This window comes from Heterodontus francisci, chromosome 3 (assembly GCF_036365525.1).
Source record: "Heterodontus francisci isolate sHetFra1 chromosome 3, sHetFra1.hap1, whole genome shotgun sequence".
NCBI classification, from domain to species: domain Eukaryota; kingdom Metazoa; phylum Chordata; class Chondrichthyes; order Heterodontiformes; family Heterodontidae; genus Heterodontus; species Heterodontus francisci.
The window spans coordinates 202,860,240-202,884,277 of record NC_090373.1 but is presented as its reverse complement, the minus strand read 5'-3'; the positions used below and the strand labels follow the sequence as shown (position 1 = coordinate 202,884,277).

The following is a 24,038-nucleotide window of genomic DNA, read 5'->3' as shown; positions in this document are numbered from 1 at the left end:
CCTGGTCTGGCCTACATGTGACTCCAGACCCACAGCAATGTGGTTGACTCTTACATGCCCTCTGAAATAGCCGAGCAAGCCACTCAGTTGTACCTAAACGCTACAAAATCAATAAAAAGGAATGAAACCGGACGGACCACCCGGCATTAACCGAGGCACGGGAAACGACAATGGCAAACCCAGCCCTGTCGACCCTGCAAAGTCCTCCTTACTAACATCTGGGGGCTTGTGCCAAAGTTAGGATAGCTGTCCCACAGACTAGTCAAGCAACAGCCTGACATAGTCATACTCACGGAATCATACCTGACAGACAATGTCCCAGACACTGCCATCACCATCCCCACTGGCAGGACAGACCCAACAGAGGTGGCGGCACAGTGGTATACAGTAGGGAGGGAGTTGACGTGGGAGTCTCATGGCATCAGGTCAAACATGGACAAGGAAACCTCCTGCTGGTTACCACCTACCGCCCTCCCTCAGCTGATGAGTCAGTACTCCTCTATGTTGAATAGCACTTGGAGGAAGCACTGAGGGTGGCAAGGGCACAGAATGTACTCTGGGTAGGGGACTTTAATGTCCATCACCAAGAGTGGCTCGGTAGCACCACTACTGACCGAGCTAGCCGAGTCCTAAAGGATGTATCTGCTAGACTGGGTATGCGACAAGTGGTAAGGGAACTAACAAGAGGGGAAAACATACTTGACCTCGTCCTCACCAATCTGCCTGCCGCAGATGCATCTGTCCATGACAATATTGGTAGAAATGACTACCACACAGTCGTTGTGGAGATGAAGTCCCGCCTTCACATTGAGGTTACCTTCCTTCATGTTGTGTGGCACTACATGGGATAGATTTCGAACAGATCTCGCAATGCAAAACTGGGCATTCATGAGGTGCTGTGGGCCATCAGCAGCAGCAGAATTGTACTCAACCACAATCTATAACCTCATGGCCAGGCATATCCCCCACTCTACCATTACCATCAAGCCAGGAGACCAATCCTGGTTCAATGAAGAGTGCAGGAGGGCATGCCAGGAGCAGCACCAGGCATACCTCAAAATGAGGTGTCAACCTGGTGAAGATACAACATAGGACTATCTGCGTGCCAAGCTGCGTAAGCAGCATGCGATAGACAGAGCTAAGCGATCCCATAACCAATGGATCAGATCGAAGCTCTGTAGTTCTGCCACGTCCAGCTGTGAATGGTGGTGGACAAGTAAACAACTAACTGGAGGAGGTGGCTGCACAAATATTCCCATCCTCAACGATGGGGGAGCCGAGCATATCAGTGCAAAAGATAAGGCTGAAGCATTTGCAACAATCTTCAGCCAGAAGTGCTGAGTTGATGATCCATCTCAGCCTCCTCCTGAAGTCCCCAGCATCACAGATGCCAGACTTCAATTCGATTCACTCCGCATGATATCAAGAAACGACTGAAGGCACTGGATACTGCAAAGGCTATGGGTACTGACAATATTCCGGCAATAGTACTGAAGACCTGTGCTCCAGAACTTGCCACGTCCTAGCCAAGCTGTTCCAGTACAGCTACAACACTGGCATCTACCCTGCAATGTGGAAAATGGCCCAAGTATGTCCTGTACACAAAAAGCAGGACGATTCCAACCCGGCCAATTACTGCCCATCAGCCTACGCTCAATCAGTAAAGTGATGGAAGGTGTCATCAACAGTGCCATCAAGCGGCACTTGCAGTACAGTAGAGAAAGAAAATGTTGTCGAGAAGAATACTGAGATTCAGACTACTAGGCTAGATGGGATTGAGGTTCTCAAGGAGGAGGTGTTAGCAATTTTGGAAAGTGTGAAAATAGATAAGTCCCCTGGGCCAGATGGGATTTATCCGAGGATTCTCTGGGAAGCCAGGGAGGAGATTGCAGAGCCTTTGTCCTTGATCTTTATGTCGTCATTGTCGACAGGAATAGTGCTGGAAGACTGGAGGATAGCAAATGTTGTCCCCTTGTTCAAGAAGGGGAGTAGAGACAGCCCTGGTAATTATAGACCTGTGAGCCTTACTTCGGTTGTGGGTAAAATGTTGGAAAAGGTTATAAGAGACAGGATTTATAATCATCTTGAAAAGAATAAGTTCATGAGCGATAGTCAGCACGGTTTTGTGAAGGGTAGGTCGTGCCTCACAAACCTTATTGAGTTTTTCGAGAAGGTGACCAAACAGGTGGATGAGGGTAAAGCAGTGGATGTGGTGTATATGGATTTCAGTAAGGCGTTTGATAAGGTTCCCCACGGTAGGCTATTGCAGAAAATATGGAAGTATGGGGTTGAAGGTGATTTAGAGCTTTGGATCAGAAATTGGCTAGCTGAAAGAAGACAGAGGGTGGTGGTTGATGGCAAATGTTCATCCTGGAGTTTAGTTACTAGTGGTGTACCGCAAGGATCTGTTTTGGGGCCACTGCTGTTTGTCATTTTTATAAATGACCTGGATGAGGGTGTAGAAGGGTGGGTTAGTAAATTTGCGGATGACACTAAGGTCGGTGGAGTTGTGGATAGTGCCGAAGGATGTTGTAGGGTACAGAGGGACATAGATAGGCTGAAGAGCTGGGCTGAGAGATGGCAAATGGAGTTTAATGAGGAAAAGTGTGAGGTGATTCACTTTGGAAGGAGTAGCAGGAATGCAGAGTACTGGGCTAATGGGAAGATTCTTGGTAGTGTAGATGAGCAGAGAGATCTTGGTGTCCAGGTACATAAATCCCTGAAAGTTGCTACCCAGGTTAATAGGGCTGTTAGGAAGGCATATGGTGTGTTAGCTTTTATTAGTAGGGGGATCGAGTTTTGGAGCCACGAGGTCATGCTGCAGCTGTACAAAACTCTGGTGAGACCGCACCTGGAGTATTGCGTGCAGTTCTGGTCACCGCATTATAGGAAGGATGTGGAAGCTTTGGAAAGGGTGCAGAGGAGATTTACTAGGATGTTGCCTGGTATGGAGGGAAGGTCTTACGAGGAAAGACTGAGGGACTTGAGGTTGTTTTCGTTGGAGAGAAGGAGGAGGAGAGGTGACTTAATAGAGACATATAAGATAATCAGAGGGTTTGATAAGGTGGATAGTGAGAGTCTTTTTCCTTGGATGGTGATGGCAAACACAAGGGGACATAGCTTTAAGTTGAGGGGTGATAGATATAGGACAGATGTTAGAGGTAGTTTCTTTACTCAGAGAGTAGTAGGGGCGTGTAACGCCCTGCCTGCAACAGTAGTAGACTCGCCAACTTTAAGGGCATTTAAGTGGTCATTGGATAGACATATGGATGAAAATGGAATAGTGTAGGTCAGATGGTTTCACAGGTCGGCGCAACATCGAGGGCCGAAGGGCCTGTACTGCGCTGTAATGTTCTAATTAGTTCTAATTAGTCTAATCTAACCTGCTCAGTGACGCTCAGTTTGGGTTCCGCCTGGGCCACTCAGCTCCTGACCTTATTACAGCCTTGGTTCAAACATGGACAAAAGAGCTGAACTCAAGAGGTGAGGTAAGAGTGACTGCCCTTGACATCAAGGCAGCATTTGACCGAGTATGGCATCAAGGAGCCCGAGCAAAACTCAGGTCAATGGGAATCAAGGAGAAACCCTCTGCTGGTTGGAGTCATCCCTAGCGCAAAGGAAGATGGTTGTGGTTTATTTATTTCTTTTTTTAATTTTTTATTGATACAGCACTGAAACAGGCCCTTCGGCCCACCGAGTCTGTGCCGACCATCAACCACCCATTTATACTAATCCTACACTAATCCCTTATTCCTACCACATCCCCACCTTTCCTATATTCCCCGACCACCTACCTATACTAGGGGCAATTTATAATGGCCAATTTACCTATCAACCTGCAAGTCTTTGGCTGTGGGAAGAAACCGGAGCACCCGGCGAAAACCCACGCAGACACAGGGAGAACTTGCAAACTCCGCACAGCCTGTACCCAGAATTGAACTCGGGTCGCTGGAGCTGTGAGGCTGCGGTGCTAACCACTGCGCCACTGTGCCGCCCAAAACACAAAAAGGTTGTTGGAGGTCAATCATCTGAGCTCCAGGGCATCACTGCAGGAGTTCCTCAAGGTAGTGTCATAGGCCCAACCATCTTCAGCTGCTTCATCAATGACCTTCCTTCAATCATAAGGCCAGAAGTGGGGATGTGCGCTGATGATTGCACCATTCGTGACTCCTCAGATACTGAAGCAGTCCGTGTAGAAATGCAGCAAGACTTGGACAATATCCAGGCTTCGGCTGATAAGTGGAAAGTAACATTCACGCCACACAAGTGCCAGGCATTGACCATCTCCAACAAGAGAAAATCTAACCATCTCCCCTTGACATTCAATGGCATTACCATCGCTGAATCCCCCACTATCAACATCCTAGGGGCTACCATTGACCAGAAACTGAACTGGAGTAGCCATATATATATCGTGCCTACAATAGCAGGTCAGAGGCTAGGAATCCTGCGGAGAGTAATTCACCTCCTGACTCCCCAAAGCCTATCCACCATCTACAAGGCACAAGTCAGGAGGCTGATGGAATACTCTCCACTTGCCTGGATGGGTGCAGCTCCAACAACACTCAAGAATCTGGACACCATCCAGGACAAAGCAGCCGGCTTGATTAGCACCCCATCTACAAACATTCACTCCCTTCACCACCAACACACAGTGGCAGCAGTGTGTACCCTCTACAAGATGCACTGCAGCAATGCACCAAGGCTCCTTAGACAGCACCTTCCAAACCCACGACCTCTACCAACTAGAAGGACAAGGGCAGCAAATTCATGGGAACACCACCACCTGCAAATTCCCTTCCAAGTCACACATCATCCTGATTTGGAACTATATCACCGTTCCTCCACTGTCGCTGGGTCTAAATCCTTGAACTCCCTTCCTTACAGCACTGTGGGTGTCCCTACCTCACATGGACTGCAGTGGTTCAAGAAGGCAGCTCACCACTACCTTCTCAAGGGCAATTATGGTTGGGCAATAAATGCTGGCCGAGCCAGCGATGGCGACATCCCATGAATTAATAAAAAAAACGACAACATAAAAAGAATTCATTAGATGGTGGCAGCTCCTTATTACATGCTATTGGTACTGAAATTGACCATGATCTTTGGCTGTTCATCCTCCTGCCTCAGAACGCTGTGTAGCTGTTCAATGATATTCTTGATCCCGGCACCAAGAAAGTAACATACCATTCCAGTATAATGTCTGTGGCCACGAAACACCTGTCTGTTCACCTAATTATGGAATCCCTTGATCTATTTCTTTCCCAATCTTTCTCCTGTCTCCAGTGTAGAGCTGAACCACCCATGGTGCTGTGGACTTGGCTCCCTCTGTATCGCACAGAGGAACCATCACCTTCATCAAAACTGAATACTAGTTAGCGAGTGAGATGCTCTCAGGGGATTTCCACACGACCTGCCAAGATCTGGGTGCCATCCGTTGTGCACTCTGTTAAGCTGTGGGGTGGCCACCTCCTGAAATGAGCTATCCACGAAACACATAGGCTCATGGATGCACTGCAATGACACCAGCTCAATCTCTGAAATGTAGAGCTCAAGCTCCTGCAGCTGACGGCACTTCCTGCACACATGGTTGACCTGTGGATGAGAAGCACCCTGGAGTTCCCACATGGATCAGGATGTGCATATGATGGGACCGAAGTGTCTTGTCATGCCCCTATTAGACTAACTAACTTAACGGAAATAGACTTAAGACTAAAAAAGCAATAGACTTAGCAGCTACTCACCAATGAGGTTCCTTCTTTGTGCAGACGTTAGGTGTTTTTACCTCTCTCGCTGACACTTGCACTCCCTTACCTCCAGGCTCTCAAATTCTTGAACCAATTTCTCAGATGCTAAGACTACTAAACACACAAAAAGTGGTCTGCAGATACTTGACCCAAATACTGGCCCCAAAAGCTTTGTGTTCTGCTGCTTCTTCCTCTATGCAGATTAGATGCATAAAGTGATACATTTTGGTAGGAAGAACAAGGAGAGGCAATATAAACCAAAGGGTACAATTCTAAAAAGTGCCGGAATAGAGAGGCCTGGGAGTATATGTGCACTAATCGTTGAAGGTGGCAGGGCAGTTTGAAAAAGTGGTTAAAAACTCATACAGAATCGTGGGCTTTATAAATAGAGGCACAGAGTGCAAAAGCAAGGAGTTTATAATGAACCTTTATTAAACACTGATTTGGCCTCAACTGGAATATTGTGTCCAGTTCTGGGCACCACACTTTAGGAAGTATGTGAAGGCATTAGAGAGAGTACAGAAGAGATTTAGGAGAATGGTTCCAGGGATGAGGGACTTCAGTTATGAGGACAGATTGGAGAAGCTGGGCTGTTCTCCTTGGAGGAGAGAGTTGAGAAGAGATTTCATAGAGGTGTTCAAAATCATGAGGGGTCTGGACAAAGTAGATAGAGAGAAACTGTTCCCAATTGCAGAAGGATTGAGAATCAGAGGACATAGATTTAAGGTGACTGATAAAGGAACCAAAGGCGACGGAAGGAAAATCTTTTTTAAGCAGCAAGTGGTTAGGATCTGGAATGCACTGCCTGAAAGGGTGATGGAAGCAGATTCAACCATGGCTTTCAAAAGGGAATTGCTAAAGCACCTGAAGAGAAAAAAATTGCAGGGCTAAGGGGAAACGGCAGGGGAATGGGTTGAACTAAAAATTGCTCTTGCATGGAGCTGGCACAGACTCGATGGGCCAAAGGCCTCCTCCTGTGCTGTAACTAACCATTCTATGATTATCCAATTCCCTTTTGAAAGTTCCTATTGAACCTGTTGCCACCAGCCTGTCAGTCAGTGTATTTCAAATCCCAGCTACTTGTTGTGGGTACCTGAGGGTAGACTCAGTTGGGACAAAATCAGAAATGAATATGGAAGGTGGCAAATTAATGGATGAGTCTGTCAGACAGAGGAAACGAGGGTTAGAAAATTTAAAAAAAAGAGTTTGGCAGTGCTCAAGGGTATCTATTTCAATTCAAGGAGTATAGCAAATAAAGCAGTTGAGCTGAGGGCACAGATAGACATGTGGCAGTATGATATCATAGCTATTACAGAAGCATGGCTTAAGGAGGGACAGGAATGGCAGCTCAATGTTCCTGGTGACAGGGTTTTCAGACGCAATAGGGAGGGGGATAAGAAAGGAGGGGGAGTGACAATTTTGGTCAAGAAAACTATTACAACTGTGAGGAGGGATGATATATTGGAAGGTTCTTCAAATGAGGCCATATGGATTGAGCTAAGGAACAAAAACGGCCAATCACACTGCTGGGAGTATACTATAGAGGCCCAAACAGTCAGAGGGAGATAGAAGGACATATATGTAGGCAAATCTCTGAGAAGTGCAAGAACAATAGGGCAGTAACAGTAGGGGATTTTAATTACCCCAATATTAACTGGGATAGTTTTAGTGTGAAAGGAATTGAGGGAGCAGAATTCTTGAGGTGCATTCAGGAGAACTTTTTTGCTCAATATGTAGCAAGTCCAACAAGAGAGGGTGTAGTTTTAGACTTAGTTTTAGGAAATGAAGCTGGGCAGGTGAAAGGAGTGGCAGGGGAGAGCATTTTGGTGGTAGTGATCATAATATTTCAGTCAGTTTTAACATAATTATGGAAAAGGACAGAGATAGAACAGGAGTTAGAGTTCTCAGTTGGGGAAAGGCCAACTTTAATAAACTGAGGAGTGATTTAGCGAAAATGGACTGGAAACAGCTACATGAAGGTAAATCAGTGTCAGAGCACTGGGAGGCATTCAAAGGGGAGATTCAAGTTCCCACAAAGAAAAAGAGTGAGATGGCCAAATCTAGAGCTCCATGGATGTCAAAGAGCCTACAGGGTAAGGTAAGGCAGAAAAGGAAAGCTTATGTCCGACACCGAGAACTCAATACTACAGAATGCCAAGAGGAGTATAGAAAGTGGAGGGGTGAAATCAAAAAGGAAATTAGGAAAGTAAAGAGAGGGCATGAAAGAATATTGGCAAGCAAAATCAAGGTGAACCCATCAATGTTTTAGCAATACATTAAGAGTAAGAGGATAACAAAGGAGGGAGGAGGACCCATAAAAGACCAAAAAGGTAACCGATGTGTAGGAGAAGATATTGGTATGGTTCTTAATGAATACTTTGTGTCTGTCTTCCAAAAAGAGGGGGACGATGCAGATAAACATAGGGAGAGAGGAAGTATTAATGGGATTAGCATCCTTGAAAGTTGATAAATCACCAGGGTCAGATGAAATGTATCTTAGGCTGTTAAAAGAAGCAAGAGAGGAAATGGCAGAAGGTCTGCCATATCCAGTCCTCACTGGATGCAGGTGTGGTGCCGGAGGATTGGAGAATTGCTAATGTTGTACCTCTGTTTAAAATGGGAGCAAAGGAAAGACCGAATAATTACAGGCCAGTCAGTCTAACCTCAGTAGTGGGAAAATTATTGGAATCTATTCTAAGAGACAGGATAAACTGTCACTAAGAAAGGCACAGGTTAATCAAGGATAGTCAGCATGGATTTGTTAAGGGAACTGTTCTGAAGAAGGGTCACTGACCTGAAACGTTAACTCTGCTTCTCTCTCCCCAGATGCTGCCAGACCTGCAGTTCTTGTTTTTTATTTTCGATTTCCAGCATCCGAAGTATTTTGCTTTTAAGTTAGATACAAAATTGGCTCAGTGGCAGGAAACAAAGGATAATTGTTGACAATTGTTTTAGCGACTGGAGGACTGTTTCCAGTGGCGTTCCGCAGGGCTCAGTACTGGGTCCCCTGCTTTTTGTGATGTATGTTAACCATTTGGATGTAAATGTAGGGGGCATGATCAAGAATTTTGCGGACAACACAAAGATTCGCCATGTGGTGGGTAGCGAGAAGGATAGCTGTAGGCGACAGGAAGATATTGATGGTCTGGTCAGATGGGCAGAAAAGTGGCAAATGCAATTCAGCTTGGAGAAGTGTGAGGTGATGCTTTTGGGGAAGTCAAACAAGGCAAAGGTATACATGATTAATGGGAAAATCCTGAGGTGTAGAGGAAGTAAGAGACCTTAGAGTGAATGTTCACAGATCCCTGAAGGTAACAGGTGGTAGGTAAGGTGGTTAAGAAGGCATATGGAATCCTTTCCTTTTTAGCCGAGGTAAAGAATGCAAGAGCAGGGAGGTTATACTTGAGTACTGTGTGCAGTTCTTGTCACCTCATTATAGAAAGAATGTAATTGCACTAGAGAGGGTACAGAGGAGATTTGCAAGGATGTTGCCAGAACTGGAAAAATGCAGTTATGATGAAAGATTGGATAGGCTGGGGTTGTTTCCTTGGAACAAAGAGGCTGAGGGAGATCTGATTGAAATGTACAGAATTGTGAGGGGCCTGGATAGAGTGGAGGTGAAGGGTCTATTCACCTTAGCAGAGTGGTCAGTGACGAGGGGGCATAGATTTAAAGTGATTGGTAGAAAAATTAGAGGGGAGATGAGGAAAAGCTTTTTCACCCAGAGGGTGGTGATGATCTGGAACTCACTGCCTGAAAGGGTAGTTGAGGCAGAAACCCTCAGTTCATTCAAAAGGAGTCTTGATATGCACCTTAAGTGCCGTAATCTGCAGGGCTACGGACCAAATGCTGGCAGGTGGGATTAGAATAGGTGGATCGTTTTTCGGCCGGCACAGACACGATCGGCCAAGTGGCCTCCTTCTGTGTCTTAAACTTTCTATGATTCGATCTGCTTCATGCTGTACATTGCAGACTGGGTGATGCAGGTGATGTGCCTTCGAAGCCTAAAAGGAACCTAAGACAAAAAAGATAAGGTGGTGGTGACCTTATAGCCACTGGCAAAGCATGACTCCAGGGTCAGCCAACAGTAGATACTATTACAGGAGCCTGTATAGATCAGTTACAGCCTGCCTGGTGAAACAGAGCCTTTTAATGCACCGCTACTCAGACATATCCAGGAAAGTACTTGGCTTATAGACACCGTGTGCACTATTTACCCCATATTTTTAAAAAAAAGCAATATTTCCTGTACTCTCAAAGAATAGTTGCTTGCTCCCAAATATCAGGAGAGTTTCCAAGGTACAGAGCAGCTGGCTAAATTGTCTAAAGACAGTGAAACCTTTTCTCCTTTTCCTGCCAGGTTACATTTGTTCTGGCATTGTTTCCTAAAGTAAGATTTTCCTTTACTTTTCCTCTTACTGATTTGGAACTATTATTTCTAACTATGCTCAACCTCTGATAATTGTAGGAGCTGGAAGCCGAGCGTGTGCAATTGATAGAAGAAGTCACTGCCAACAAACGCAAAATGAAGGAATTGGAGAATAACCTGCTCATCAAGCTTAGCACCACCAAAGGTAAATACTTCCCTGGTTAACCTTTTCAAACATTTCCATCGCTTAGGTTGATACAATCCCTGCAGCTGATATTTTGCACCAGTCAGATAAAAAGTAATTCGTAAGAATAAAATATCACCTCAAGATTTATACCAGCCAATACCAGGCAAAGGAAAGACATTTTGGCAGCTTCAAAGAATATTCTGTCAAAAACTTTCATTCTTTCCTGAAGACGGTATCTAACTGATTGAGTCTTCTAAATCATGTAAGAGGGGAGAAGTTAAGGCTCTTGTGGAGCACAAAGACTGACATGGATATGTTGATCGATTGGGCTGTTTCTGTGATGTAAATACTATATACTTTGTAATTTAAGATTATAATTGTGAGGAATGAAGTCTTGATCAGCTCAATGGACTTCTTTGCAGGTTCACTGGTGGAAGATGAGTCTCTGATTGGAGTCCTTCAGATAACAAAGTCAACAGCAACTGAAGTTAGTGAGAAGCTGCATGTGGCAGCGGAGACAGAGATAAAGATTAACAAGGCACAGGAAGAATACCGACCAGCAGCCACTCGTGGTAGTATCCTGTACTTCCTCATCACAGAAATGAGCATGGTTAACATGATGTACCAGACCTCACTTGCACAATTTCTGAAATTATTTGACCTCTCCATGGCCAGGTATGTTTTTCAATTGTTTTAGATGAAATATTGACAGTTACTTTACATTCACTATTGGAAAGTAATCGGTACATTGTAAAGCAACGGTTTATAGATAGTAATCGAATGTCATAGACTTGTCAGCAACATTGAAAGCCAAGAATTAAAGAGACAATGGCTATGTGGCTACAAAATTGGGTAAGGGACAGAAAGCAGGGAGCATTGGTAAATGTTTTTTGAACTGGAACAAAGGCCGGGATCTTACTGAGCTCCCGACGTTGGGCACCATTTCGGGGGGTGCCAGATGATCGTTCCGACAGTGGCCTACCACAGAGTCTGACACCAGGAGCGCCAGGCGCGATCATCTCGGTGAGGCTCCATGGTGGTCCCCCCTCTGCTGGGCGAAAGGACCCTGCTTAACACATGTAAATTAATTAAATGAAAAAATTTGCTCCCAAACCACACCTATCTTACCTTCAGACTGCAATTTTCTGAACAGCAGCTGGCACTCTTATGCCTTCACTTTCCCGTCCAGGGAAAGCAGGCGCCACTGTGGTGGGGAAGGGAGAAACTTATGATTTTTAGTGCAGTGATGGGGGTGGGTGGGGGAAACGGGGTTAAACTTACATTACTAGTGTAGGGGATGGTGGGAAGGAATGACCTCTGCACTTTGGTCATTTTGGGGGAGGCGGTGGGGGTGGGGGTGGAAGTCAAGAATTCCCAGCCTCTTGTAGCCACACTATTTATATGGCTGGTCTGGTTAAGCTTCTGGTCAAAGGTTACTCCCAGGATTTTGATGGTTGGATATTCAACAATAATAATCTCAAGGGGAGATGGTTAGAAAGTTGTTCATGTCTTCCTGCAAATAGGCACTGACTGATTCATTATCTGAGGACTGATGAATGGAACTGAACAGTTCCACTGCCACTGCAAACATCAGCGAACATCCCCACTGCTGACCTTATGATGGAGGGGAGGTCATTGATAAAGTAGCTGAAGCTGATTGGGCCTATGCCGCTACCCTACTGTCCTGAGGAACTCCTGCAGTGATGAGGGGGGGCAAAGGGGGGGCGGTGGTGGTTGTTAATTCACATGGCATCAAGGAGCCCTAGTAAAATTGAGGTCAGTGGGGATCGGGGGAAAACTTTCCAGTGGCTGGAATCATACCTAGCACAAAGGAAGATAGTTGTGGTTGTTGGAGGCCAATCATCTCAGTGCCAGACCATGCTGCTGGAGTTTCTCAAGACAGTGTCCTAGGTCCAACCATCCTTGGATGGGAGAGGGGATGGATAAGAGGGGAGACGGTAGTGTAGTGGTAATGTCACTGAACTAGTAAATCCGAATCAAAACCAAGAAATGCTGGAATCACTCAGCAGGTCTGGCAGCATCTGTGGAAAGAGAAGCAGAGTTAACGTTTCGGGTCAGTGACCCTTCTTCGGAACTGACAAATATTAGAAAAGTCACAGATTATAAACAAGTGAGGTGGGGGTTGGGCAAGAGATAACAAAGGAGAAGGTGCAGGTTGGATAGTAAATCCGAATCCTTGTCTGATGCCCTGGTAACATGGGTTCAAATTCCACCATGGCAGTTGGTGGAATTTAATCAATTAACAAAAAATATCTGGAATTGAAAGCTATTCTCTGTAATGGTGCCATGAAACTATTATTGATTGTCATAAAAATCCATCTGGCTCTCTAATGTACTGTAAGATTTGATAAGATAAGGGTGTTTTATAGCCCCGTCTAAGGTGGGAACAGACTTGGCAGCACAACAGCTTGTTATAAATCAACTTTATTGAGATGAAGGTAAGGATAAGTTTGTTAAGTTCTCAGATAAACAATAGTCACAAACTCAGGCAATAATTAACAGTCTGGCCCATATTAGAGACTGGATGGCAAAGCACACGACTCTCTTTACTGCAGCTTGTGGTCTTCAAGTTTTCGGTCTGTCTCTCTCATAGTTTCTTGTTGTTGTAATTCTTCGCCGCGCAATAGCAATGTAATGGACCTCGTTTATCCTGGCAGCTTTCCAGTTAACCCTCTCCTCTCCCAATCAGTGATTAGTCTTGTATTAAAGGATGCCTTTCTTAACCAACCAAGGATTGTTTTGTGATGGTTGCTAATCTTTCAGATTTACACAAGCAGCACACAAAAAGGGTCTTTGTGTTAAGTACCTTATCTCAATGTTTTACTTTTCGAGGATGCCTTATCTCACTCTGAGACAAATGTACGCAGAAGCTGTCTGTTCTCACTGTCTCACATGTTTTGCTGCAAGTAAGCATTTTAAAACTTGACATAATCTCCCAGAATCCCTCTGCCTTGACATCTTGTCTATACTGTGCCCTGTTTCCTAAGTTTTTCTGTTTTATTCCCCCCGGATGAGGGGGGGATATCCTTATTGATCCCTCATTAATTATTTTACTATTTTCAAGAAAAGCTGCAAGCTCTAAGCTTCGTGTCTTGTAACACACTTTTCGCACAAGGCCCCTCAAATAGCAAAGCATAAAGAGTCCTACTACTAACACTATGGCTTGTGTCATAAAGGCCCCCACCTGCCAAGAATGAGACACAAATTTTACCACATGAATATTGATTTTTAAACTGTTACTGGAGTGAGGAAGAACTTGTTTTTAAAAAAAGACAGACCCTTGACTGGAAAGAGATTTGCATAGTAACAGACAGTACTTGGAAAGGACAAAAGGGCCACTCCCTGCTGCAATTTAATCCACAATGGACTTTTGATTACCAAACATTGAAGGTGGAGAGGCTAACATTCCAGGTTAACTGTTAAAATGGCCAAATACACCAACAAATGTGGTCAGACCAGTTTAGTCACATGACTAACTGGCTGTTGGAGTTTTTTGAATTTGAACTTGCCACAGGGAATTTGAACTCAGAAAGCTATTTGCTCCTGGACTGAGAACATCTCTCTCCCGTCTGCTCCCATCTCTTTCTCATGGAACTGAAGACCCACTGAAGACACATGAACCCCAAGAGGGAAAAATCTCCTACAGTGAACAAGGCTTAAGAAGAATACTGGGCCCCAATGAAAAACAAGAGTTACCTACAAAAGGACTACAGTGAGCTCGAAGCACAGTAACAAGAAACTCTTCTGATATTGCCTCAAACTTCTCCACTTTGTTTTACTTGTGCTCTTTTCTGTCTCTATTTGCATGTGCGTATCGCGTATGCATGCTAGCGTGGGGTGCGGTGTGTATCTGTAGACATTAACCGAATTAGAGTTTAAGTGTAAGTTTTAATAAATTTCACTTTTCTTCTTTAAACCTAAGAAGGCCTGTTTGTGGTTATTTATTTGCCTTATAGTTGGAAAGCAGTGAACAAAGATTTACCAAGGGGGAGCTAAAAACACAGTGTGTTTTAATTTAAACCCTGTTACAATAAGACCAGGTGAAGGCTGAGAAGGACCCCGAGACACCTTTCTCACCTGGTCGTAATATTTGGGTTAGTATCATAAACATGGGCAGAGTCTAGAGCCATGGGGGTTGACTAACGTTACATACAGTCTCCCACCATTGGTGGTTGCCTAGCTGCTGTATTTCCTGCCTTCTACGGTTATTGTTCTGCATCCATTTTACCAAGTGTTTCTGTGAGGTGGTGGTCCTTTCTATTCCAGGCTGCAATGCTGACTGCTGTACCGATACCCAACAATTCCCTTTCCTTGATTCTAACCCACCTAATCATGATGACAACATCCATGGATCTATGGCCCAATCGCACTGGCCACAGAAGTGTCATATTACATTCATTACAATATCATGATACTTTCATCATGCATGGACTTAAATGATTCACTAGCTCTCTCTTTGCCTGTTTCCATCTGGTGGATAGTTCTTTCTAATATTACGACCAGGTGAGAAAGGTGTCTAGGGTTCCCTTTTAGCCTTCCCCTGGTCTTACTGTAACAGGGTTTAATTTTAAACACATTGTGTTTTTAGCTCCCCCTTGGTGAATCCTTGTTCACTGCTTTCCAGTTATAAGGCAAAGAAATAAGCACAAACAGGTTTTCTTAGGTTTAAAGAAGAAAGATTGAAATTTATTAAACTTTAACTCTAATTCGGTTGATGCCTACGGATACACGACTCGCCCCACGTTAGCATACATAGGTGATGCACACATGCAGATAGAGACAGAAAAGAGCAGAAGAAAACTAAAGTGAAAAAGTTTGAGGTAATATCTGAAGAGTTTTTATAACAGTTCTTCGAGCTCACTGTAGAGTCCTTGATTGTAGGTACATCTTGCTTTTTGCTGGGGCCCAGTATTCTTCTTAAACCTTGCTCACTGCAGGAGACTTTTCTCACTTTGGTTTCATGTGTCTTCAGTGGATTCAGAGACTTGTGAGAAAGAGATGGGTGTAGACAGGAGAGATCTTCTCAGTCCAGGAGCAAACAGTCTTTCTTTAGTTCAAACTATTTTTACAATTCAGTGAAACCCAGGTTGCCAAGCAGGCTAGTCACGTGACCAGCTGGTATGACCACGTCTGTTTGTATTTCGGCTATCCCAACAGTCATCCTGAAATTTGAGCTCCCTCACCTTCAATGTCTGGAGCTCAAAGTCCATTGTGGGTTAAATTGGATAAGGGAAGTAATCTCTCTTGTCCCTGTTGGTATGCAAATGTCCTCCTTCCAAGTTTGGCAGCCCTTGTAACTGGCCTTCTCTTCTAGTCAGCAACAATTTGAAATTTAATGTTCACATGGTGAAATTAATATGCCTCATTCATGGCAGGTGGGGCCCAGCATGACACTAAATATTGTTATTTTTCTCGCCCTTCAACTGAACTTTAATTTTACTCCCTCTGATCATTACCAATGTGTTTGATTTATCCTGATTATTGTAAAGTCATTTTTTCTTTGGAGTATGTGCCAATACCTTGATAATTTAAATTGTTGTCTCACTCTACTGGTCACATTAACCATTTCATGCCATGCTGTTTGTCGAAGAGGTGAACATGTTTGAGACCAGTGCTTCAGTGCATTTCGCCATGCATTTTGCATGTTAGTTGCTCTATATGTAACAAATCACATTTGTACATTTACACCGGTATCCCAATATCATGCCACACATTCTTGACTCTCAGATGATCTTATCAAAAGATCTAAAAGATTGGGGAGGGGGGGAGGACGCTGGTGGTGGTGGTCTGTCTGCGATCTTTTCTCACCTCCTCTTGCATGGTCCTGATGTCTTGGGTCGTGGCCAGACTATCATTTCAAGATTCCTTATCTCATTACGAGGCAAATCTATATTTAGTTCTCAGAAGCTGTTTTCCACTGTCTGATCTCAAGGTCTCATCCTTTTACTGCAGGTAAGCATTTTAAAACTTGACATAATCTCCCAGAATCCTCTACCTTGATACCATGTCTATACTATACCCTATTTCCTAAATATTCCCACTTTACCATTCTACAAAGAAAGGTTCGAATAAAGCTAAATGTTAGTTTATGATGGTAAGTTAGTTGTTAGTTTATAATAGCTGGATTTGAACAATTAGTATTCTGGTACTAACTTTGTAGTGACCTAATAATCTTACACTCCAGTGTCGATTTTCACTCTGAGCTTATGCTTGCCACTCTTCTGCAGACATATAATTCTAATTATGGCAAATGCCTCCGACTGCGTAATAGCATTAACATATTTATCCAAATTAACTGTGTGAAATGTTTGTTCGTTGTTCTCACGAGTGCATTCCTCGTCCGTGTCCTTCTGGCAATCTGTCTATCTGCTGACCTGATGTAACTGCTTTGGCTTTTGTTGTGTGTTGGCATACTTTTTGTTGTGTTTGCCATCCTGTCGTGTAAACATTCTCTCTGCATGTGAGTTGCCACCATTCTTGTGTGTACTGCCTTGCCCAATGTCCTCACATGCCATATGCTTTGCACTGGTCCTGGTATGCCAGACAGCTGCGAATTGGGTGAGTCAGGCCACATTTACCACAAGGCTTATTAGACATCTGAGCTTCGATTACCATACCAATCGTCATAGCCTCCCCCAACACTTGTAACTGTTGGCACCTGGCCATTCTTGCTTCAAGTTTCCTTCCATCACTGAGTAATGCATCTATGGAGTGCCTTTTGTTCTTTTCTGGCAGATCTTTTTGAAAGGCCTCTGTGGGGAATTGCGATTACTGGTTGTATAACCCGCTCTGTCAATTCAATATCTGTGAAGTTGCATTCTTGAGCATTGTCTTGGTACCTTGCAGCAAACTGGTCGATTGACTCATCTTGCCTTTGCAAGTTGGTCATAAGCTCAAGCCTATGTACTCAGAAATTGATCTTTACTTTTAGTTGCTCCTCCAGGAATGTCCATATTTTGCTAGGGTCTTTCTGATCCTCGGCTGACTATCCTGATATGTTGATCCATTCCAGACATTCGTTTCCTAGTGCAATATTGCTCTTGTTTCTCTGATTCGTTCACTTCTTGTTGCAGGAAACACAGTTCCATCCGCTGGCGAAACAGTTTAAATTCAAACGTTGTATCTGATGCCTTCCAATCCATAACTGAAGCTATTTTCTGGATGATCCTGCATTTAAAAAAAATAAATATGGGACTTTTTACAGGTTTTCTTTTTCACAGGCACACTTCTTTTACAGGCTCTCTACTTTACAGGTTTTCTGTTTTACAACTATGGCTTTCTGTTTCCTTTTTTTCAGACAGGTTCATTTTTGCAGGCCTGCCCCATTTAAGAGTGAGGCAACAGTTGCTTTATTTATTTACACAGGCTGTTTTTTTTTAACTGAGAGAGAGTTTTTTTCTCTCTATTGTCATGCACATCGGAAATGTGATGATACAAATTATGATCTAATTCTGAAGAGTTGTGAAAAACTGACTTTGTTTTTCAAAAATGAACTTTTTTTTTTAAATTAACAATGGTCCAAAATGGTCCAAAATGGTCATTTGTGTATTCAAACTGTCTGATGAGGACAAAGGACAAATCTTAAAAGCTAAGAGGTGTCAATTGCAACCCATCCTAAAACATGCCAGAATAGAATGTTTTCTTCTGAAACAAAGAAGTGTGAAGTAGTCACATCCTGGGCCATTATGCGATCACCATGGGGAAGAGATCAGAAAGTCTCCTACCAGGAGGTGTGAAGTAACACAGCTTTGCATTAAAAGAGACAGCCTAAATAGAGAAGCCGAGAGAGAGAAAGAGAGAAGCAATATCCAGCAGCTTGTTTTCCAGCAAGCCAGAAGGCACATGCCCTACTATAGAATTCTCATCTACATTATACAGCAGTGAATAAGAACTAATCCACTGTCTTCAACTGAACTTTCAATCAAGAGGGTAGTCTATAATCATCTCAGGCCTGCACCTATTGAGAACTTGATTTCTAAGAGACTTCATCAGGTTTATCATGACATTTCCTCCACCCCACAAAAAATCACTTTCTCTTTTATTCCCACTCTGTCTCTTATTGTGTGTGTATGTGCAAGCAAATGTGTGAGTGGATACGGTTGTGACAATTTCAGGATAAGGCACATTGATCAATAAACAATTGATTTTTTTTTTAAACCTACAAGAAAACGTGTCACTGTCTGTTTATTTGAAAAATAAAACAGCAAGGGGTTGAACTCTAATAACAAAACAATTGCTGTGGTCATGTGGGGAGTTGAACATTCGAAATCACCCAAATCACACCAGGTGGCGATAACACTATGGACAGCACTGCAGCTTGTAGTACTGACAGTTGCCACAACAAACCTTCTATTTTGTTCTAAACCTCCAGTGGTGCTGTTCAGCTCTTCCAACTCTTTTCACCCATGAATCAAAAAAAACAGGAAAACTAAAGCAGTTATGGCTGCACTATGTCTTTTCAAATTTTTTGACCTGCTGCCAAATTAGTTGAAAACTCCGAACTCCTGGCAAATTGCTGACTGTACTCATAGAGTTTCAACACCTCCCGTGCTCCTATCTGCAGTCCTTGCTCACTGCACTGTTTTTTGGGCCTTCTGCCAACTGCATTCCGTCTGACTCTTCAGCCACTCCAGGTAAGCAATTGGCTGTTCTTTGTTCTCTTCTGGTATGTTTTCTCAGAAAAAAAAAATCAAACGTTGTCATGATGTAATATTTGGTGCTCTTCTGAAAAATATATCCCACCGCTGCCACCACATAATATTACTTATTCCTTTGGAATGTGAACTATTGTGAGGTTCACAGGACTGAAAATAATATTGAAAGAAAATATGGGTCGTTTATTATAACTTAACTAGAGCACAAATATACACAGCTACTGCAGGAACCACACCAACATCCATCTCATTCTGTTGCTCTACACCCACAACTCGCCAGTTAAGTGTGGCACGACATCACTTCCTCTGGTGACCTTCACTTGCAGCCTATTAAGGTTGCAATCTCTTAAGATTGTCACACAACAAATAGCATTTGCAACTCCTCAGATACTGAAGCAGTCCATGTCCACGTGCAGCAAGACCTGGATAACATTCAGGCTTGGGCTAATAAGTGGCAAGTAACATTCGCACCACACAAGTGCCAGGCAATGACCATTACCAAAAAGCGAGAATATCACATAGAAACATAGAAAATAGGAGCAGGAGTAGGCCATTCGGCAGGTCGAGGTTGATCATCCAACTCAGTAACCTGTTCCCGCTTTCGCCCCATAGCCTGTGATCCCTTTAGACCCAAGAGCTATGTCTAACTCCTCTTGAAAACATACAATGTTTTGGCCTCAACTGCTTTCTCTGGTAGCGAATTCCACAGGCTCACCACTCTCTGGGTGAAGAAATTTCTCCCCATCTCAGTCCTGAATGGTTTACCCCGTATCCTCGTATCGCCATCTCCTCTTGACATTCAATGGCATTACGATCGCTGAATCCCCGACTATCAACATCCTGGGGGTGACCATTGACTAAAAACTGAACTTGACCAGCCACATAAATACTGTGGCTAAAAGAGCAGGTCAGAGGCTGGGAATTCTGCAGCGAATAACTCACGTCCTGACTCCCCAGTGCCTGTCCAGTATCTACATGGCAAAAGTCAGGAGTTTTTTGGAATAATTCCTACATGCCTGGATGGGTATAGCTCCAACATACAAGAAGCTTGACAGTATCTAATACAAGCAGCCTGCTTGATTGGCACCCCATTTATCCTTTTAAGCATTCACTCCCTCCACCACAGATGCACAGTGGCAGCAGTGTGTACTATCTACAAGATACACTGCAGTAACTCACCAAGATTCCTTTGACAGAACCTTCCAAACTTGTGACCTCTACCACCTAGAAGGACAAGGGAAGCAGATGGATGCAAATGCCAGCACCTGCAAGATGGCAAATGTTCATCCTGGAGTTTAGTTACTAGTGGTGTACCGCAAGGATCTGTTTTGGGGCCACTGCTGTTTGTCATTTTTATAAATGACCTGGATGAGGGTGTAGAAGGGTGGGTTAGTAAATTTGCGGATGACACGAAGGTCGGTGGAGTTGTGGATAGTGCCGAAGGATGTTGTAGGGTACAGAGGGACATAGATAGGCTGCAGAGCTGGGCTGAGAGATGGCAAATGGAGTTTAATGCGGAAAAGTGTGAGGTGATTCACTTTGGAAGGAGTAACAGGAATGCAGAGTACTGGGCTAATGGGAAGATTCTTAGTAGTGTAGATGAGCAGAGAGATCTTGGTGTCCAGGTACATAAATCCCTGAAAGTTGCTACCCAGGTTAATAGGGCTGTTACGAAGGCATATGGTGTTTTAGCTTTTATTAGTAGGGGGATCGAGTTTCGGAGCCCGAGGTCATGCTGCAGCTGTACAAAACTCTGGTGAGGCCGCACCTGGAGTATTGCGTGCAGTTCTGGTCACCGCATTATAGGAAGGATGTGGAAGTTTTGGAAAGGGTGCAGAGGAGATTTACTAGGATGTTGCCTGGTATGGAGGGAAGGTCTTACGAGGAAAGGCTGAGGGACTTGAGGTTGTTTTCGTTGGAGAGAAGGAGGAGGAGAGGTGACTTAATAGAGACATATAAGATAATCGGAGGGTTAGATAGGGTGGATAGTGAGAGTCTTTTTCCTCGGATGGTGATGGCAAACACGAGGGGACATAGCTTTAAGTTGAGGGGTGATAGATATAGGACAGATGTTAGAGGTAGTTTCTTTACTCAAAGAGTAGTAGGGGCGTGGAACGCCCTGCCTGCAGCAGTAGTAGACTCGCCAACTTTAAGGGCATTTAAGTGGTCATTGAATAGACATATGGATGAAAATGGAATAGTGTAGGTCAGATGGTTTCACAGGTCGGCGCAACATCGAGGGCCGAAGGGCCTGTACTGCGCTGTAATGTTCTAATTCTAATTCTAACCTCCCAAGACACACGCAGTACTGAGAGTGGTGCACAGGCAGAGCTGCCGTCTTTTGTATGTTGTTAAATTGAGGCTCTGTTTGCTCTCCCAAAGGATGCAAAAGATCCTGTGGCACTATTTTGAAGAAGAGCGGGGGAGTTATCCTTGATATCCTGATCAAAATGTATCCCTCAATAAACATCACAAAAACAGGTTCTCTATTGATTATCAAATTACTGTGAGCTTGCTGTGTACAAATTACCTGCTCTGTTTCCCACTTTACAACAGTGAAATCAGTTCAACAAAAAACTTAATTGGCTGTCAAGCCTTTTGGGGTATCTTGAGGTCATGAACAGCCCCTTAAAAATGCAAATCTTTCCTTTTTATAACCTTTAAACTGCTAATGCTGGAAATCAGAAATCTGATTAGTGTGGGAGGAAAGGGTTCGAATTGATAAGACATTGGCACCGGTACTGAGGAAGGAGGGAGCTGTTCCGATGGGATGGGCTCCACCTGAATCATGCTAGGACCAGAGTCCTGGCGAATCACAAAACTAGGACTGTAGATAGGGCTTTAAACTAAATAGTGGGGGGGGGGAGGGTTCAGTTACATGGAAAATTAGGAAGTCAAAGTTAAAGGAGAAAGTAGGAGTGCAGGTTAGTGATGAGGCTGATTGTTATCAGAAAATAAAAGGAAGGTACAGAACATGTAAACGTCATATGGTACCAAGGAATCATACAAGATTAGGGAAATTTGATAATAGAACAAACTTAAAGGCTTTGTATCTGAATGCACGAAGCATTCGGAATAACATTAATGAGTTAACAGCGCAAATAGAGATGAATGGGTATGATTTAGTGACGATTACTGAGACGTGGTTGCAGGGAAACCAGGTTTGGGATTTGAATGTCCAAGGCTACTCAGTATTTCGGAAGGATAAGCAGAAGGAAAAAGAGGTGGTGTAGCTTTGTTAGTAAAGGAAGAGATCAGTGCTGTAGTGAGAAACGATATAAGCACTGGAGATCAAGATGTCGAATCAGTCTGGGTAGAAATAAGAAATAGCAAGGGAAATAAGTCCCTGGTGGGAGTAATCTATAGGTCCCCAAACAGTAGTTCCGCTGTGGGGCACAGTATAAACCAGGAAATACTGGGGGCTTGTAAGAAAGGTATGGCAATATTCATGGGTGATTTTAATATGCATATAGAATGGATTAATCAAATTGGCAAGGATAGCCTCAAGGAAGAGTTCATTGAATGGATTAGAGATTGTTTTTTGGAACCAACCCAGGGAGCAGGCGATTCTAGATTTGGTATTGTGTAATGAGGTGGGATTAATTAATGATCTCATAGTTAAGAATCCTCTAGGGAAGAGTGATCATCGCATGCTAGAATTTCAAATTCAGTTTGTGGGCGAGAAACTGGAATCCGACATTAACGTTCTGGAGGTAAACAAAGGTAATTACATAGGCATGAGGACAGATTTGACCCTAGTGGACTGGGCAGGAAGACTAAAAGGTCGGACAGTTGATGAGCAATGGCAGATGTTTAAGGAGATAGTAAATTCCTCCCAACTAAAATATATTCCAGAGAGGAAGAAAGATTGTAAGAAGCGGAGAAAACATCCATGCCAAGCAAGGAAGTTAAGAATAACAGAAAGACAAAAACTAAGGCATACCATATTGCAAAGGCCAGTGGCAGGCTGGAAGATTGGGAAACTTTTAAAGATCAACAAAGGGCTATTAAAAAAGTTATAAAAAGAGTAAGGGTAAATTATGAAAGACAACTAGCGCAAAATTTCAAAATGGATAGCAAAAGCTTCTATAAGCACATAAAAGGGAAGAGAGTAGCTAAAGTGAATGTTGGTCCCTTGGAGGATGTCACTGGGGAGTTAATAGAGGGGAACGCAGAAATGGCGGAGATACTAAATCAGTATTTAGCTTCAGTTTTCACAGTGGAGGACACTAGTACCATTCCAATAGTGACAGGTAATGCAGAGGTTATCGAAAGGGAGGAACTTAGAACAATCATCATCACTAGGGTAAAAGTACTGAGCAAACTATTGGGATTGAAGGCAGACAAGATTGCAGGGCCTGATGGCCTACATCCTAGGATCTTAAAGGAAGTGGCAGCGGAGATATCAGATCCATTGGTTATAACATTCCAAAATTCCCTTGATGCGTGAAAGGTTCCAGTGGATTGGAAAAATGCTAATATAACGGCCTTATTCAAAAAGGGAGGGAGGCAGAGGATAGGAAACTATAGACCAGTTAGTTTAACATCTGTCATTGGGAAATTGTTAGAATCCATTATTAAGGAAGTAATAACAGGACATTTAGAAAGTCAAAACGCAATCCATCAGAGTCAGCATGGTTTTATGAAGGGTAAATCGTATTTGACTAATTTGCGAGAGCTCTTCGAAGATGGAACAAGTAAAGTGGATAAAGGGGATCCTATAGATGTAGTATATCTGGACTTCCAGAAGACATTTGATAAGGTGCCGTACAAAAGGTTAATACACAAGGTCAGATTATATGGGGTTAGGGATAATTTTTTAGCTTGGATAGAGGATTGGCTAACCAAGAGAAAACAGAGAGTCGGGATTAATGGGTCTTTTTCTGGTTGGCAAGATGCAACTAGTGGGGTGCCACAGGGTTTGGTCCTCGGGCCCCAACTATTTACAATTTATATTAATGACTTGGATGCAGGGATGGAAGGTGCAATAGCCAAATTTGCAGATGACACTAAAATAAGTGGGATAGTAAGTTGCGATAAAGAAATAAGAATTTTACAAA

General features: G+C 43.5%; 1 protein-coding gene across 1 annotated transcript in view; it reads left to right on the top strand.

Moving 5' to 3' along the window:
• The window catches only part of LOC137367180 (dynein axonemal heavy chain 8-like), a 2,531,605-nt gene that overhangs the window by 2,133,945 nt on the left and 373,622 nt on the right, over nucleotides 1-24,038 (top strand). The window contains exons 149-150 of the mRNA XM_068028616.1: nucleotides 10,216-10,321; nucleotides 10,726-10,978. Coding sequence (XP_067884717.1) covers nucleotides 10,216-10,321; nucleotides 10,726-10,978 — 359 coding nt within the window. The remainder of the gene's footprint in view (nucleotides 1-10,215; nucleotides 10,322-10,725; nucleotides 10,979-24,038) is intronic.